We start from the raw sequence: 14794 nt of genomic DNA, 5'->3' as shown, positions 1-14794 counted from the left end.
CTGTGGGAGATAAATGAAACCAGGTGGAAAGTCACCAAGCTGTGACATTTAAGTTAGAAATCTGGTCAAAGTGAAAAATAAAATCTTTGACCTTCCCAGCCTGCTTACATTTAACCACACATGTGTGCTCTTGGAAGCTATAATTAGGTCCAGCCAGTAGTGCACAACATTAGTTACAGAGTCCCATGTCTGAGAGTGGGGTGATCATCCACAGATAAATTCTGAGGTAAATAGAGAAACCAAACTAAAGGAGGTCACTAGGAAGTTCCAGGGTTTTGGAAAAAAGCTTTATAACTAGAGGTTACTCTGTGAAATGACAAAAACAAGCCATCATGCCGATTTTTTCCTTTTCTTTTTTGTTCTCCAAACAAAAAGTCTACATTTAACCTAGCCAAATGATCAATCACTGGGTAAAAACCAAGAGCTGGGACAAGAACAGCAGTGAAACACTTCCTAGGAATCCAGGGAGTCTGCGGTATAAAGCAACATGGATTGGTTTTTTAGATAAATGAGCATTAGAAGCAAATTGGCTTAAACAAAAAACAAACAAACACACAACAGATTTCTTATATTTCTGCCCACGTAGAAGGCAGACTAGATCTAGGATTCAGGAAACTTAGTCTTGAGGAAATAATTTTCAATTTGGAAGTCAATGTTTGCCATGTCCTCACAAGGGTCACCAGATAGAGCGTCTGTTTTTAGCTGCCATTCAGCCAGTTCCAGGGTGCTCACCTTTGCCCTCCACATCAGCCAGAGCTTAAAAACATCAACGTGGCGTCCGCACTGCAAGGCCTTGTCTCCAGTGTCGTAGGACAGGTCATAGTGCTTATCTTGTTGGAAGAGGTAGGAGGCATGCATCTGGTTGCAGCTCTGCATCAATCCCTGGAAGAGAAGAGAAAAGCTAGGAAACCCTGTGCTTAGTCGCTCAGTCATGTCTGACTCTTTGTGACCCCACGGACTGTAGCCAGCCAGGCTCCTCTGTCCACTGGGATTCTCCAGGCAATAATACTGGAGTGGGTTGCCATTTCCTCCTCCAAGGGATCTTCCTGACCCAGGTCTCCTGCACTGCAGGCAGATTTTTTACCATCTGAGTCACCAGGGAAGCCCTTAGGAAACTCTCTACTGATTTTATGTGTTCTATTGGGTTTACATTGTGATGGAAATTATTAAGAAAAATACATAAGAAAGAGGAGCTGAATATCCTGGAGAAAGAAAACAGTAAGAATTAAATGAGAAAAAAAGTGAGACAAGTATCTAAGCGGGATAGACTGTTGTGATAAGTCAGTTCTATGGGAAAAAGTGGCTTAGGGTCAGCTATTACCAGAGGTTAACATCAGGGCATATTTATACTTTTACTCTCCTTTTTAAGAGAAGGCATTTATCTTTTTTTTTTTTTTCAATTTGTTGATTATTTCTGCTTAAGCTTCACAATACCCTTTATTGTGGCTGGTTATTAATAATTCCCATTTCACAGATGAGATTGAATGTCAAAAACTTTATGTAAGCCACTCTGTAGCTTTTACCTAGAAATGGAACAGTTGGGATGTAAATCCAGCTCAGGTGAATTTCAGTGAGAAGGCATTTTTTTTTTTTTAAATCACAATCAGAGTATAATGTTCACTGGGAGGAATCAAACTATTTTGAAAACTCTTTGGTTTTATAAAATATCATTAGTGTGATTCTCCTACTGTTTCACTCATATTGAGTTCAAGTACTTTCCATTTAGCTGTAAGGGTTTGAGTTCTTTATGGAAATCACAGTTTTTAGGACAATTCATTGTGGTGGTGGTGGTTTAGTTGTTAAGTCGTATCCAACTCTTTGAAACCCCATGGACTGTAGCCTGTCAGGCTCCTCTGTCCATGGGATTTCCCAGGCAAGAATACTGGAATGTGTTCCCATTTCCTCTTTCAGGGGATCTTCCTGACCCAGGGGCGGAACTCCCATCACCTGCTGGCAGGAGGATTTTTTATCACTGAGTCACCTGGGAAACCCAGTACAATTCACTGCTATTACTTTAAGATGCTAAAATCTAAAAAATAAAGACATTGGTACTCTGAGGTCTTCAAAATAGTGAATCTTTCAGATAGCATGCTCCTCTCTCAAGAGGGATTAGAGTTTGGGGACTGTGTTTTCATGCTCACTTGCTTATGGTAGTTACAGTGGAAAGTTTCGTTGTCAATGACCATTAATTTACCCTGGCACCACAAGCTAACTATGGAAAATGGGTGGCAAAGTGATTGAACTATTTCAAAGACCAGTGAATGAATCATGCTCTCTGACTAAAACAGCATCGTCAGCCTCCTTACTACATTGCAATTTGTCACGAACCACAGGAAGTCTTTGACGCTTTGGTTATCTACAGTGTAATTGTAATTTTACAGAAGCTTTGACATTGACTTTTCCCTTTGTGACTCATGACAAGAGAAGAAAAGACTAAACTGTGATCACTTGGTTGAAGTTAGAAGTGAGAGCCCCTTCTGAAAGTTCTCCAAACTAAAACGAAAATGCAGCTAAAATTTGGTCTAGATTCTGAAAGACCAGACTAGGTCCCCAGATGGTAATAACAGATTTGGGCTCAGTCTTGTAGTCTGGACATCATATTCGGTGGAATTCATTAAGTTATTTGTTTGAGAGTGGGAGAAATTCAATACAATGTAATTATATTAGAGCAGTAGAATGACATTGAATTGGACTCGAAAACCAATAAGACTAAAAATTGCAATAGGTGAATCTATTTTGTTTCACGGTCACAGAAACTTGGCACCATTTTTCCCCCAGCCATGCAAGCTCATGGCTAGGTGCCTTCAGTCCTAAGGGAGACCACCCAGGGAGTGTGGAATGATGGATAGACCAGACCAGCTTCTACTGGGATAGGAAAAGCAACTCAGAGCACATGACCTCTAAAAGGTAAGACGGCACCAGTCTCCTTGTACAAAAGGACAAGTAGAAGTCAGATAAAAAGGTGAGATCATATCCTGATTCTGAGCCATTATATTCCAAACTATTTAAAATACATGAATAGCTTCTGGCTGTAAAAGAGTTGCTGTCAAAAAATTCCCCTGATCAAATAAACTTCAGAAACCATCATAAATATCATTTTTTTAGATATTTATAAAATATATCAGCAATAAAAGGTTCAGATACTCCCTGAAATTATGAAACTTGTTTTCAACTCTTTAAGATAATATATTCCAAGTTTTTTTTTTAAACCAAGAACTCTTTTTTTTTTTTTTTTTAAACAAATCAGAGAATATCATCTGATAGCATGGTATTATTCCTTGGACCCCTATAAAAGAAACGTTATGAACTCTTGGATTTCAAAGGGATCCTAGAGCTGTTCATCTATTGCTTCCCCCTTCTTTTTTGGTCATGCCACAAGGCAATTTCTTGGAACCTTAGTTCCAAGAAATTGAAACCTTGCGCCTTGCAGTGGAAGCGTGGAGTCCTAACCCTGGACCTCCAGATCAGTCCCTATTCCTGCCCCTTCTATCTTTCCATCCTCTTTCTAACAAGCGCTTGTCCAATCTCCACTCAGTCAGCTCCCCTGATGATGAATTTATTCCTATATAAGTCATTCATTACCTGTTGGGCAGCTTAATTTTTAGAAAAGCATTCCTTTTATTGGCCCCAAGTCAGACTTCAAATCATGTTTATTGTGATTCTGTCATCAAAGCCGTACCATCCAATGTGACTAACCCAGCTCCCTGAAGCCTTAAATAAAAAGCAAATCTCTCCAACCTGAGTCATTTATGTTGTGAAGGCTGCTTTCCTCTCAGCCCTTTAAGTTAAACCCTTTTTAGATTAGATTAAACATCTTTAGTTCTTTCAACTACCTCTGTTCATGTTAATTAATGTTCCTCACTATTGGAGGTCTTGCTTGATGGGGTCTCCTATATGATTAGATGCTAACCTGAGCAAACCACTCCAAGTGTGGTTTAACCAGAGGCCAGTGGGGGACTGCCACCTCCCTCACCCTGAAACTCCACTTCTTTCAATCCCATGACTAATTTTTGAATGGTATTTCTCTCTTGACCCACTGTTGACCCTGCAGCAGAGTACAACCTAATGTCCTATGCCTTTTTCACAAGCACAATAATTCAGCCACACATGGAACATGACTGTCTCGTCTAGTCAGGATATAACTGTCTTATATTTGGACATAAGAGCAGAGCCTTACAGCTATCCTCATTCACAATTTCCCCTACTGTGGATGTGGCTCACTGTTCCATTCTGTAAAACGATCTTAATTTTGTCACTACACACATTACTCTATCCAACCCCAACTGCAGATGTGGCCATGAGTGAGGAAAGACATACCTCTTCTCTAACCAGGAGAGCAGAACACTGCAAAGGAACGCCCATCATCTTATGTGGATTCCAGGTCACAGAGTTGGCCCTAAAGGAAACAAATCAGGTGAAGACGGTGGCACCCATGACAGGCTCAGACGACCCCTTGTGAGGGCTCAGGTTTTTTGGTACTGTTTCTCAGACGCCAGCATGACGCTAACTTACAAAACAAGAGGGGGACCCTTCAAAATCTAAAACCTTTCCTTTGTCTACAAAGAGAACAGGTGAAGGCTGGTATCTCTCTTCAGCTCCATGGTGGTCTGAGAGCTCTGAGTGACTGGGACCAGCCTGTCCATGGTCCCTCCTTTGGCCACCACAGAGCAGGGCACCAGAGGGTCCCTCATGTGCCTTCAGTGTTCCCGCCTTTGACCCAACTGTAGCGCCCTGGAGCTCAGAGCAATGGCTCATTTTGCTGCTGAATTTTGTTCTTTTCCCAATCTAGTTCCTCCTTCTTTCCACTCGATTGATGACTAAATGTTTCAAATGTGTTCTTTTACAATAGCTAGCTCATATCCTGCTTCCATCTCTTCTCTCATCCAGAGATATCCTTTTGGACTGCAGGGAAGATACACTGTGGCTCCCATGGCAGCTTTCAGCCTATTTGTTCCAACACCCTTGGTAAGCAGAATACTCTCTCACCAGTCACAGCGATGCTCAGCTCAGGGGGTTATGCTGTTTGAAACTCCTAAACCACAGTCCTGATTCAGAGTCCTTTAATAATAAAAATTGCTATTATTATTATTATTATAATCTGGATATATTGTCTTAGCTGATACTTGGTTTCCATTTCCTCCTCCACCGGGTATCATAGTTATTTTCTAGTTCCGCTTACAGATCTCTCCTCTTCCTTTTGCCTCCAAAGTTCCAAACTGTGGGGTATGGCTCATGGTGTCCCCACACTAGATCCCAGGCTGGAGTCCTGTCAGTTTCCTGAACCACTTTTCATCACACCAAAGTCTGTTTAGTTCTCAGAAAATTCTATTCTCATGATCTTGGGTCTTCTGGTGCTATTTCCTCTTCCTGGAATGTCACCTCCTATGGCTTTAGTTAGTTACATCCTATTGATACTTCATCTTTTAAGGCCAATCAAGTATCATCTCTGCCAAGTTTTGCAGCTTCTTTCAACTTCTCTCCTTCTCACTCACCGTGTTGCTCAACCCTCTTCCTCCTCCAGTTCCCGGGAGAGCAGCAGCTCACTTCCCATGAGTCTCTGCGCCTGTCTCTGAGAGACCAAGGCATCCTCGAGGAGGAGACTCGGGAACGTGTCCTTGGCACCAACAGACTCACAGGAGGAAGGAGAGAAACAGGACAATACGCAGCGGCTCCTCCACAGGGTTGAGCAGTACTGGCCCTCCTCCAGCTGAGTGACAGACAGGGCTCACCCCACCCCCAGCACTCAAGGTGTGAGAACCTTGGGAAGAAATGAGATGCCAGGAAAGATCCCATTCCTCTAGTTGATGAATGGCGGTCAGTAGCTGGCCAGTCAGGGAACACTTACTGGCCTGGGGATCTTATCTGAATCGATGAATAGTCTGGCTCATTGTCTGGTCTTTCTTTAGCTTTGACACTGGCTTTCAGGTATATTGGAAGTGAGGAAAGAAGCCAAGCTGGTTCATGGCCAGATGGGATGGCTATACCCCTGGACAGAGGACTGAAAGACTTCATGAATAATAAAGAAACAGGTATCGAAAAGCTCCTAGGAAAACAGCTCTTTGCTCTTTAGAATGAAACTGGAGTCAAGAAACCTGGGCTCTGAGCAGTAGGTAAATTTTGGTTAAGGGAGGGGAGCTCAGGAGCCAGACAGTCTGAGTTTGCATCCAGGTTCTATCACTTGCTAGCTGTGTGACCTTGAGCAGGTTACTTAACCTCTCTGTGCCTAGACTCCCTTGTCTACAAAAGGAGAATAATAGGAAATTGTTTGGGACCTCCTTGTGGTCCAGTGGTTAAGAATTCACCTTGCAATGCAGGGGATGTCGGTTCGATCTCTGGTCAGAGAAGTAAGATCCCACATGCCATAGAGCAACTGAGTCTACGCGCTGCGACTACTGAGCCCGCGTGCAACAACTAGAGAGCCTGAGCTCTGCAACAAAAGACCCGGTGCGCCACATGCAAATAAGACTCAACGCAGTCAAATAACTACATGTTAAAAGATAATAAATAAAAATAAAATCACTTGGGTAAAGTGCTTATAACCGTATCCAACACAATAAACAGTAAATAAGCCTGGCTCTTGCTACTAAGTTCAACTCTATCATTTGGAGCTTTGTGACCCTGGGCATATGTACACAGCCATTCGGTATGTTCTATACTATTCTATAGCTGGATGCCCAATACTGACAAAATGCAGCTTTATCAGTAATGACACCAAATGGAGAAGAAAATAGCTGTTTTCCACGTTTCTGAATGAGGGTGTTTACTTCTACACAGTGGCCCATTTGTCTTTTTAGACTAGAAGCTGTCAAGCCCCCCACCGAATGGTCCCTGAATTCTCTCAGAGGGGCTGCCTCATAAACATGCAAAAAGATGCAGACAGTGATTCAATGACATGGCGTTAGTTCATGTGAGAAATGTTGGCAATTTGTGAAAAGCAGCCTCAGGTTCATTTCAAAATGTTTCGCCTTGAAATGTTATTCCTCTGTGACTTTCAGTAAGTTTATAGAGAGCTGAGCCCCCTGGGGCTGTTGGCAGATATTTCTCAGTGCCCGCCTGTGCACGCCAAGCTCAGAAGATCCCAAACGAACTAGCCCCCTCCTCATCCTTCCAGATCTCTTCTCTCTCCTTTATTCTGGACCTCAATTCTTCACACCCCTTTTCCTCCCAAGCATTCAGGTCTCAAACCTTAGTGGTGTGGTTTCATTCTCTTTCTTTCCTCTCCTATATCACTCTTTGCAGTTTTTTTTTTTAAGTTCTGTATAAAGCACTTTATTCTGTAGTACTTTAGTGCTCAATTTGCATGTGTGTGTATGTGGATGATATATGAGAATCACTCGGAAATTTTTCAGCATTCACGTGCTAACTACATTTACTATTTCCTATGTGGCAGGCAATGCTCTAATTGATTCAAATGGATTAATTTATCTAATCCATGTAGCCTGTGATGTACACACTGTCATTGTACCAGTTTCATAGATGGAGCGACATCTTGCTCAAGAGCACATAGCTAGCAAGTGGGATTCAAGCCATTGCTTGTCCACAGGGTCCTTGCTCTAACAGTGACCTAATGCTACAGGTATCCACTGAAAACCATGGAGAGTCTGAAATGTTTCCTTTTGAGGTGTGACTGGCATGCTGCTGCTAAGTCGCTTCAGTTATGTCCCACTCTGTGCAACTCCATAGATGGCAGCCCATCAGGCTCCCCCGTCCCTGGGATTTCCAGGCAAGAACACTGGAGTGGGTTCCCCTTTCCTTCTCCAATGCATGCATGCATGCTAAGTTGATTCAGTTGTGTCCGACTCTGTGCAACCCCTTGGGCAGCAGCCCACCAGGCTTCTCTGTTCCTGGGATTCTCCAGGCAAGAACACTGGAGTGGGTTGCCATTGCCTTCTCCAACCTGTTACCTAGATTCCAGTAAAAAATGGAAACGTCCTGGTGGTGGTTTAGTCACTAAGGCTTGTCCAACTCTTGTGCATATGCATATTGAAAAACTTCCCCAGGCCGCTATGATATGCTCCCAACACAATGGTGCCAGATTTCTGATGTAACATTTGAGAAAAGTGTTTTATATATGACAAGCTCATGTTAGCTCGATGAAAGACATCTCCCCAAAAATGCCCCTCACTCTCTTCAACACGATATGCAAAACCGTAAAATCTGTCAGGGAGGACACTCTCTGGAATTTCTAAAGGATTATTAACAGAAAATATAGCAAGGCAAAAAGAGCACTATATATAAATCGTATGTCAGCATTTTGTAACATCTGGCGTTCTTAGTGTAACTGGAGTGTGACTTTTCCATTGGATCAGCCAAAAGGTTTGTTCAGGTTTTCCATAAGATGTTATAGGAAAACCCAAATGAACTTCCTGGCCAATCCAATACATACACACACACACAAAATATTTCAGAAGGAAGTGAAGGAAGCAGAAGCACCGGCTTTTTAATAAATTACACCTGAAGAACTGGTCTCTGATGACGCATTCTGCTCCAGGAAGCAGCTCTCCTGGGTTCATCTCCTCCTTCCCTTCCACATCTCTGTTTCCTACCCTGAGCATCTCTCCCCTCCACTCCTCCTGCACCTGGTCCTCTATGAAGCCCCAGTAGCTCCTCCTCAGTCCTGGCCTCCATCTCCTCTTGAACCCAGAGTGGCCTTTCCAAAGCACAGGAAATGCCACTCTTCTCTTCAGTTCAGTCAGTTGAGTTCAGTTCAGTCGCTCAGTCATGTCCAACTCTTTGCAACCCCATGGACTGCAGCACGCCAGGCCTCCCTGTCCATCACCAACTCCTGGAGTTTACTCAAATTCATGTCCATTGAGTCGGTGATGCCATCCAACCATCTCATCCTCTGCTATCCCCTTCTCCTCCTGCCTTCAATCTTTCCCAGCATCAGGGTCTTTTCAAATGAGTCAGTTCTTTGCATCAGGTGGCCAAAGGTGGCATCTCTTCAGACCCCCACTATGGCTGCTATAAGAGGACCTCTCCAGTGTTTTTCCCCAACCCGAGAAACACAAGGGTCTCTATGCACAATAAGGGCTCGAATGGCAGTGATGCTCAGCTCAGGGATTTACCTTCATCTGGATTTGGCTCTGCAGGCAGACACTCCACTGAGACTCATTATGCAGGACTTCCGGATCCTCCACTAGCTTCCTGGTCTCTGACACAAATCCATCTTGGTCTCCAACAAAGTTTGTCTGAACTTTCCCCAAGGACCCTCTCAAACCTCTATGACCCTGCTCTTCACCTTAACGCCCTTCTTCTGCTTCTGCCTGATGAAGCTCCATGAAGCTCACCCCAGGGGGAAGGCTTCCCTTCCTTTAATAACCCTGTTTAGAAGGAACAATCTGTCTCTTGAGCCTTTAATTCCTCTGCCTTGACCTGTAATCCATGGTTGACTGCAGTCTCCCTACTAGATTCTAAAACCCTTGAAGACAGGCTTCCTAGCATATTTGACTTTGCGTCCACACTGTGCTTCATGCAGTGGTTTGCCTAAGGCAGAGGGCCCATAACCAATGAACTGAGTTTCTGAACCTCTGGCCCTTAGGGGTGGGAGTAGGACTAATAATTAGTAAGTTGGCAGGATCTGTGCTGGAACCTTCAGCTGGGCGAGAAAGTCTTGAGAGTGGCCCACAACAATGGCTTCTTCCAGGTACACAGCAGCCTGCTGCCAGGAGGGATTAAAGAAAGGTCCATTGACAATGCCCAGGAGTGCCAGGTCTCCTGGCACCCTCTTAGCTATCTCATCCCTAAATAGCTTGACAGTGTTATCAGAGAAGAAAGGTGCTTTCTGAGACAGGCAGGTGCCCAGGTGCTCGTGCCATTCTGTAATGAGGACAGCAGTCTGGGATCCCTGTGACCAGAGGGCCACCTTTGGATGTGGGGGACAGGAATTCACGAAATTCACTCATTTTAGAGTGAGTCCTCATGCTTGGAAAGTGGGCATGGCAACCCACTCCAGTATTCTTGCCTGGAGAATCCCATGGACAGAGGAGCCTGGTGGGCTACAATCCATAGGTTGCAAAGAGTGAGACACAACTGAAGCAACTCAGCACACATACATGCAAGTAAGGCAAATTTCTTTCCTAAAACTGTGTCCATGTGGATTTCACTTGGCCCTAAAATCTTCTTCACCAAAGAAAGTGAGCCTTTTGTTGATAAGTCACCCAGATGGATTCTCTCAGGTCAATGGATGGCTGGCGAGGGTCCATTCAAAGCAGAACAACGGTCCCTCATTTTTTTTTATTTTTATTTTTTGGCAGCGCCGTGTGGTACACAGAATTTTATCTCCCCAGGGATTGAACCTGTGTCCCCCTTCCATGGAAGCGTGGAGTCTTAACCACTGGACCATCAGGGAAGTGCTGACAGTCCCTCATTTTTAAAAAGGACTTCTTTGGCTGTTTCTACTTAGTAGATTTACTTCCAACACAGCTTCAAGAATTCCAGCCACTAGAGAGGACTCTGTGTTCCATAACAAATGTTCTAAGCTTTGCTCTCAAATAAGAGTCTTCAGTACAAAAGCGCGTGGGTGTTTATTTTTCCAAAGCCCAGAGTATGTGATTTAGCGAGCTTTCAGGTAGTCATTGGTGGAGGGCACCCCTGGCTGGCTGTCAGCACTTGGAGCCACAGTTGGCATCAAAGGTATAGAAACAGCCTCTCACGTTCTGTGCTGCTCAGTTTAAGGGGACTCAACGATGAGAAGGTTCTGTACACAGGCTAATTCTTCTGATAGCATGTCATTTGAATTTTTGTTCTGATCTTCTGAACAAGCACCTTCTGGATGGTTTTCTTTTCTTCATTCTCTTTTCCTGTTTAGTTCACTCCTTCTTTAGCTTCTAGTTCCAGGCAGATCTTCACGACAAGAAGGAATTCTGATCAACTAACCAGAAGCAGAGACCTAAAGCTGGCTCCCCCTGGGAAGAGGCCAGGCCAATCCTTACCCACTCACATCTGAACAGGCACCTTCAGTCAGAATGTGGGCCCAAGCCTGGGCCTTGGCTGGTCTGTCTCGAGTCTTCTCCAGCCCTCCTTCTGCTCATGAGACAGGGTGCCCCAGACTCTTCAGTAATCCCATGCCCTCCTTCCCTAACCATGCGCTCTATGTGTGTGGGTAGGCCTGGATATCACACAGCACACCCTGTCCATTCATTCTGGCCTGGCTGCCCTGTGTGACTGGTGCTTTCAGATGTTTTCAAGCTCTGTCAGTCTCCTCATCTTGGTACAGAAATTGTGCCGAGATGTCCAGAGGTAGAGCCGGGGGAAGCTTCCCCTTGACAACACCTGGCTACTTGGCTGGGCACAGGGGGCATTTGGCAGTCCTGGATGAATCCAGGCTTTCTCAGTTGCCTGGCATGTCAGGCTCCCTGCTATCCTTGACCTGCCACATTGTGATGGGAGAACTGGGAACTCTGAGCTCCCTCTGCATAGGGGCAGGAACCAAAGCCTGAGACCAATTCTGCATTCTGTGATTCTTTTTCTTTTTCCTTTGGCTCTGAGTAGGCTTTATGCTAATCAAATATCACCTCCTTTGTGCTTTGCAGCTTTTTCTCAATGGTCTCCTGCTTAGTCTCCTAAGTAAAGGTGACTGCAGGATCCATCAGAACTCACCGGAAAGAACCATTATGGAGATGAAGCCATCAGGCGATGTTATCACAAGCAGGTTTCACTTTAAGTCAATGGGCCACGTTAAACCACAAACCCCTCTTTCAACACTGATAAATTACAAGGTGCTTCTTTGCGTCACAAAATTATTAATTGGTTTCTTTAAAGCAGTGGTTATTATCCTCTAGTGAGAGGGACCTATCTCCCCAGAAAACAGCGGCCTGCATGAAGCTTTTAACAATTTTGATAGTTGTTGGTTCCGAGATCCCAGGAAGGTCATTCCTGAGTACTCTGGCCAACCATGGAGGCCAGTTAGGAATCTCTATGATCTCTGTGTTTGAGAGACATACAACTTGGGTCACTTGGATAGGATCTGATGTTTCTGCTGTCTACACAAAATACTCATGCATTTATGACCACACAAGGCAAAGCACACGAGCACTGAGAGAACGGGCTCACCTGTACACCAACACTTGTTGGACATTGGGTGTAATTTGCTTTTCACATATAGCTTTCACACTTTACGTTGTTAAGGAGAAAAATGTATGTACCTCTCCACGCCGCTCAGTTTCCACTTGTGTTTCCGAGACATCAGTAATCCCCCACCCCAAGCTGCCTGGAAAAAGAAGGGCATACAAAGGCAGTGTTTTCTCATTGCCTAGATTTCTAGAGTTTGGTATCTTTCAAAACAGTAAGCATTGCATGGAGTGAAAGTTACAGCCTCAAGCCCAGATAACTTGGGGATTGGCACTAGACTTCCAAAGGTTAACTTGGGGGGCTATTCTAAGGTCTCAGGCTCCATCCCACTTTTATATGGGTGTCAGAAGCCAAACACTTCCTCAGTCTGCAGGAAAAGGAGAAAGATCCTTCCCAATCCATCAGCGCTGTGCTTAGTCCTATGGAAGCCCATCATTTCAGAACTACAAGTGCTAATCTCTCCACAGTTTAGACTAAAAATGATAAATTAAAACCCTTTAAACAACTTTCACATTGCAAGGAAAACTCTTTCTGACAACTCTGAGTGCATATTATTAATATAAAGCCAAAATGACCTAAGCCAGTCTACTCAACAACAGAAGTCTCTTGCACTGGAATGGAAAGCAACTTATGCTTCCTTCGTTGATAAAGCCTCACAATGGAAAACACATCAGCTGAACCAAGCATGGTGCTTAGTGACGATGTGGCATTGATTCCTGATCTCATTGTGGGTTGTTAGCAGTTTTCAGAGAGTTGCTGATCATTGAGCCACACTTTGAGTCATGTTGGTCTAAACTTAAATTCCATTAGTTTGTCCTTCTAAAAGTTGACATCTGTTTTCATTTGAAAATGTCTTGATGAGTGCTCTCCATTATTTCTTGGTGTGACTAACTGTGGAGTCAAAACGTCTCATATATGGCCTATCTTACTAGCTGACCACACATAGGAAATTTGGTGACTCGTATTTCCTAGCAAGTTGTCAAGTCTATTTTCCTCCTCAGTTATACTACTTTCTGACTTGAGTTGAATTTTTTATCCACTGGATCTCCTAGATAAATGAAACTCCTTTTTACTCTTTCGATCATTCTCATAAGGAAGGAAGCTTTGCGTGTACATGACTGTGTATTTGCATGTGTGAGACTGTGTGCATGTGTGTTTGCATGTGTGTGACTGTGTGTATCTTTGTGTGTGTGTGTTTGCATGTGTGTGACTGTGTGTATCTTTGTGTGTGTGTGTTTGCATGTGTGTGACTGTGTGTATCTTTGTGTGTGTGTGTTTGCATGTGTGTGACTGTGTGTATGTGTGTGTGTGTGTGTGTGTGTGTTTGCATGGTGTGTGACTGTGTGTATCTTTGTGTGTGTGTGTTTGCATGTGTGTGACTGTGTGTATCTTTGTGTGTGTGTGTTTGCATGTGTGTGACTGTGTGTATGTGTGTGTGTGTGTGTGTGTGTTTGCATGTGTGTGACTGTGTGTGTTCCTCTGTGGACATTATGACTCAATGAACCAAGAACTAAGTACTCAGCTCAGGTCCTGGTCCCAGAAATAAGAATATTATCCTGTTGGGGATGTTAAGGCATAATCAGCCTCAGATTGCTTCCAGCGCATGTCGTGTACTGTGTGAGTCATGTACTACATTGTCTCTGCGATCTTAAAAAAAACAAAAACAAAAAAATACAATACATTTCATTCCATGAGCTCCAGGCGCAAAATGTGCAAGAACATTTCAGTGGTGGTCCCTCTGGAATACTTACATCCACGTGCATCCAGATCTTATACTTTTTGCAAATGTCAGCAACTGCTAACAGGGGGTCAAATGCTCCATACACAGTGGTCCCAGCTGTGGCACTCACAAGGAAAGGGACAAACCCCTGTGCAAATGAGAAAGCCCCAAAGAATGTAAACCAGCAGTCCAAGGATTCTTTTAAAAAGCTGATTTTAAAAGGTGGACATTCTCCTCCTATCTTACACTTCTGTCTTTTTGGAACCACCAGAAGGGTTTTGACGATAACTTGGAGGCTAATAGGAACGACGTTTGCCCTCCAGATCTGAGTTCTTCAGGCCATTCCGTTGGCTCTGCCAGTTGCCTTATGAGAACAGGCACTCCAGTTCTCAGAAGAGGCTGCACTGGACCCAGGGGTGAGTAAACTTGGTGGTGCCCACAAACCTTTGGTATATTCCAAGGAGAGTTTCTGGCCTTCCCCCTACCCACCCACTTACTTTCCTAGTCTTTCTTTTTCATAGCAGGGTCTCTGAACATAATAGAGTGAGCAGACAAAAGGACAAAGAGAAGAAACTCCTACCAGCCCATTATTCCTCGTTGGAAAAATCCCTAGATAACTTATTTGGAGTCTGAGGATTCACTTGGGAGTAAACAATAAGCCATGATTTTATCCATCTAAGTTGACTTAGTCTGTCTGGCCATGGCTAAATGAAAACTGATAGAAATAATAGGCTGCTCATGAAAAATGGCCAAAGAATGTCAGTCAGTCGTGTCCAACTCTTGTGACCCCATGGCCTGTAGCCTCTCAGTCCACAGAATTCTCCAGGCAACTGGAGTGGGCAGCCATTCCCTTCTCCAGGGGATCTTCCCGACCCAGGGATGGAACTCGGGTTTCCTGCATCGCAGGCAGACTCTTTAATGTCTGAGCCACCAGGGAAGACCAAATGAAAACTGATAGAAATAATAGGCTGTTGCTGAAAGATGGCTGAAGAATGCCTCAAA

General features: G+C 44.1%; 1 protein-coding gene and 1 long non-coding RNA gene across 2 annotated transcripts in view; one reads left to right on the top strand and one right to left on the bottom strand.

Moving 5' to 3' along the window:
• The window catches only part of GAD2 (glutamate decarboxylase 2), a 61325-nt gene that overhangs the window by 9996 nt on the left and 36535 nt on the right, over positions 1-14794 (bottom strand). Inside the window, exons 10-13 of the mRNA XM_055545390.1 lie at positions 13824-13940; positions 12147-12211; positions 4318-4396; positions 733-882 (exon numbers count right to left, since the gene is read on the bottom strand). Of these exons, the coding sequence (XP_055401365.1) occupies positions 733-882; positions 4318-4396; positions 12147-12211; positions 13824-13940 (411 nt within the window). The remainder of the gene's footprint in view (positions 1-732; positions 883-4317; positions 4397-12146; positions 12212-13823; positions 13941-14794) is intronic.
• LOC129626226 (uncharacterized) lies at positions 5627-6493 on the top strand. The gene is made up of 3 exons (XR_008701841.1): positions 5627-5748; positions 5907-6029; positions 6315-6493. It is a non-coding gene; the product is annotated as an uncharacterized LOC129626226 (long non-coding RNA).

The sequence above is a fragment of the Bubalus kerabau genome, chromosome 13, assembly GCF_029407905.1.
Source record: "Bubalus kerabau isolate K-KA32 ecotype Philippines breed swamp buffalo chromosome 13, PCC_UOA_SB_1v2, whole genome shotgun sequence".
NCBI lineage: Eukaryota > Metazoa > Chordata > Mammalia > Artiodactyla > Bovidae > Bubalus > Bubalus kerabau.
Note: the sequence above shows the minus strand (reverse complement) of the source record. Positions and strands in the feature narration are given on the sequence as shown.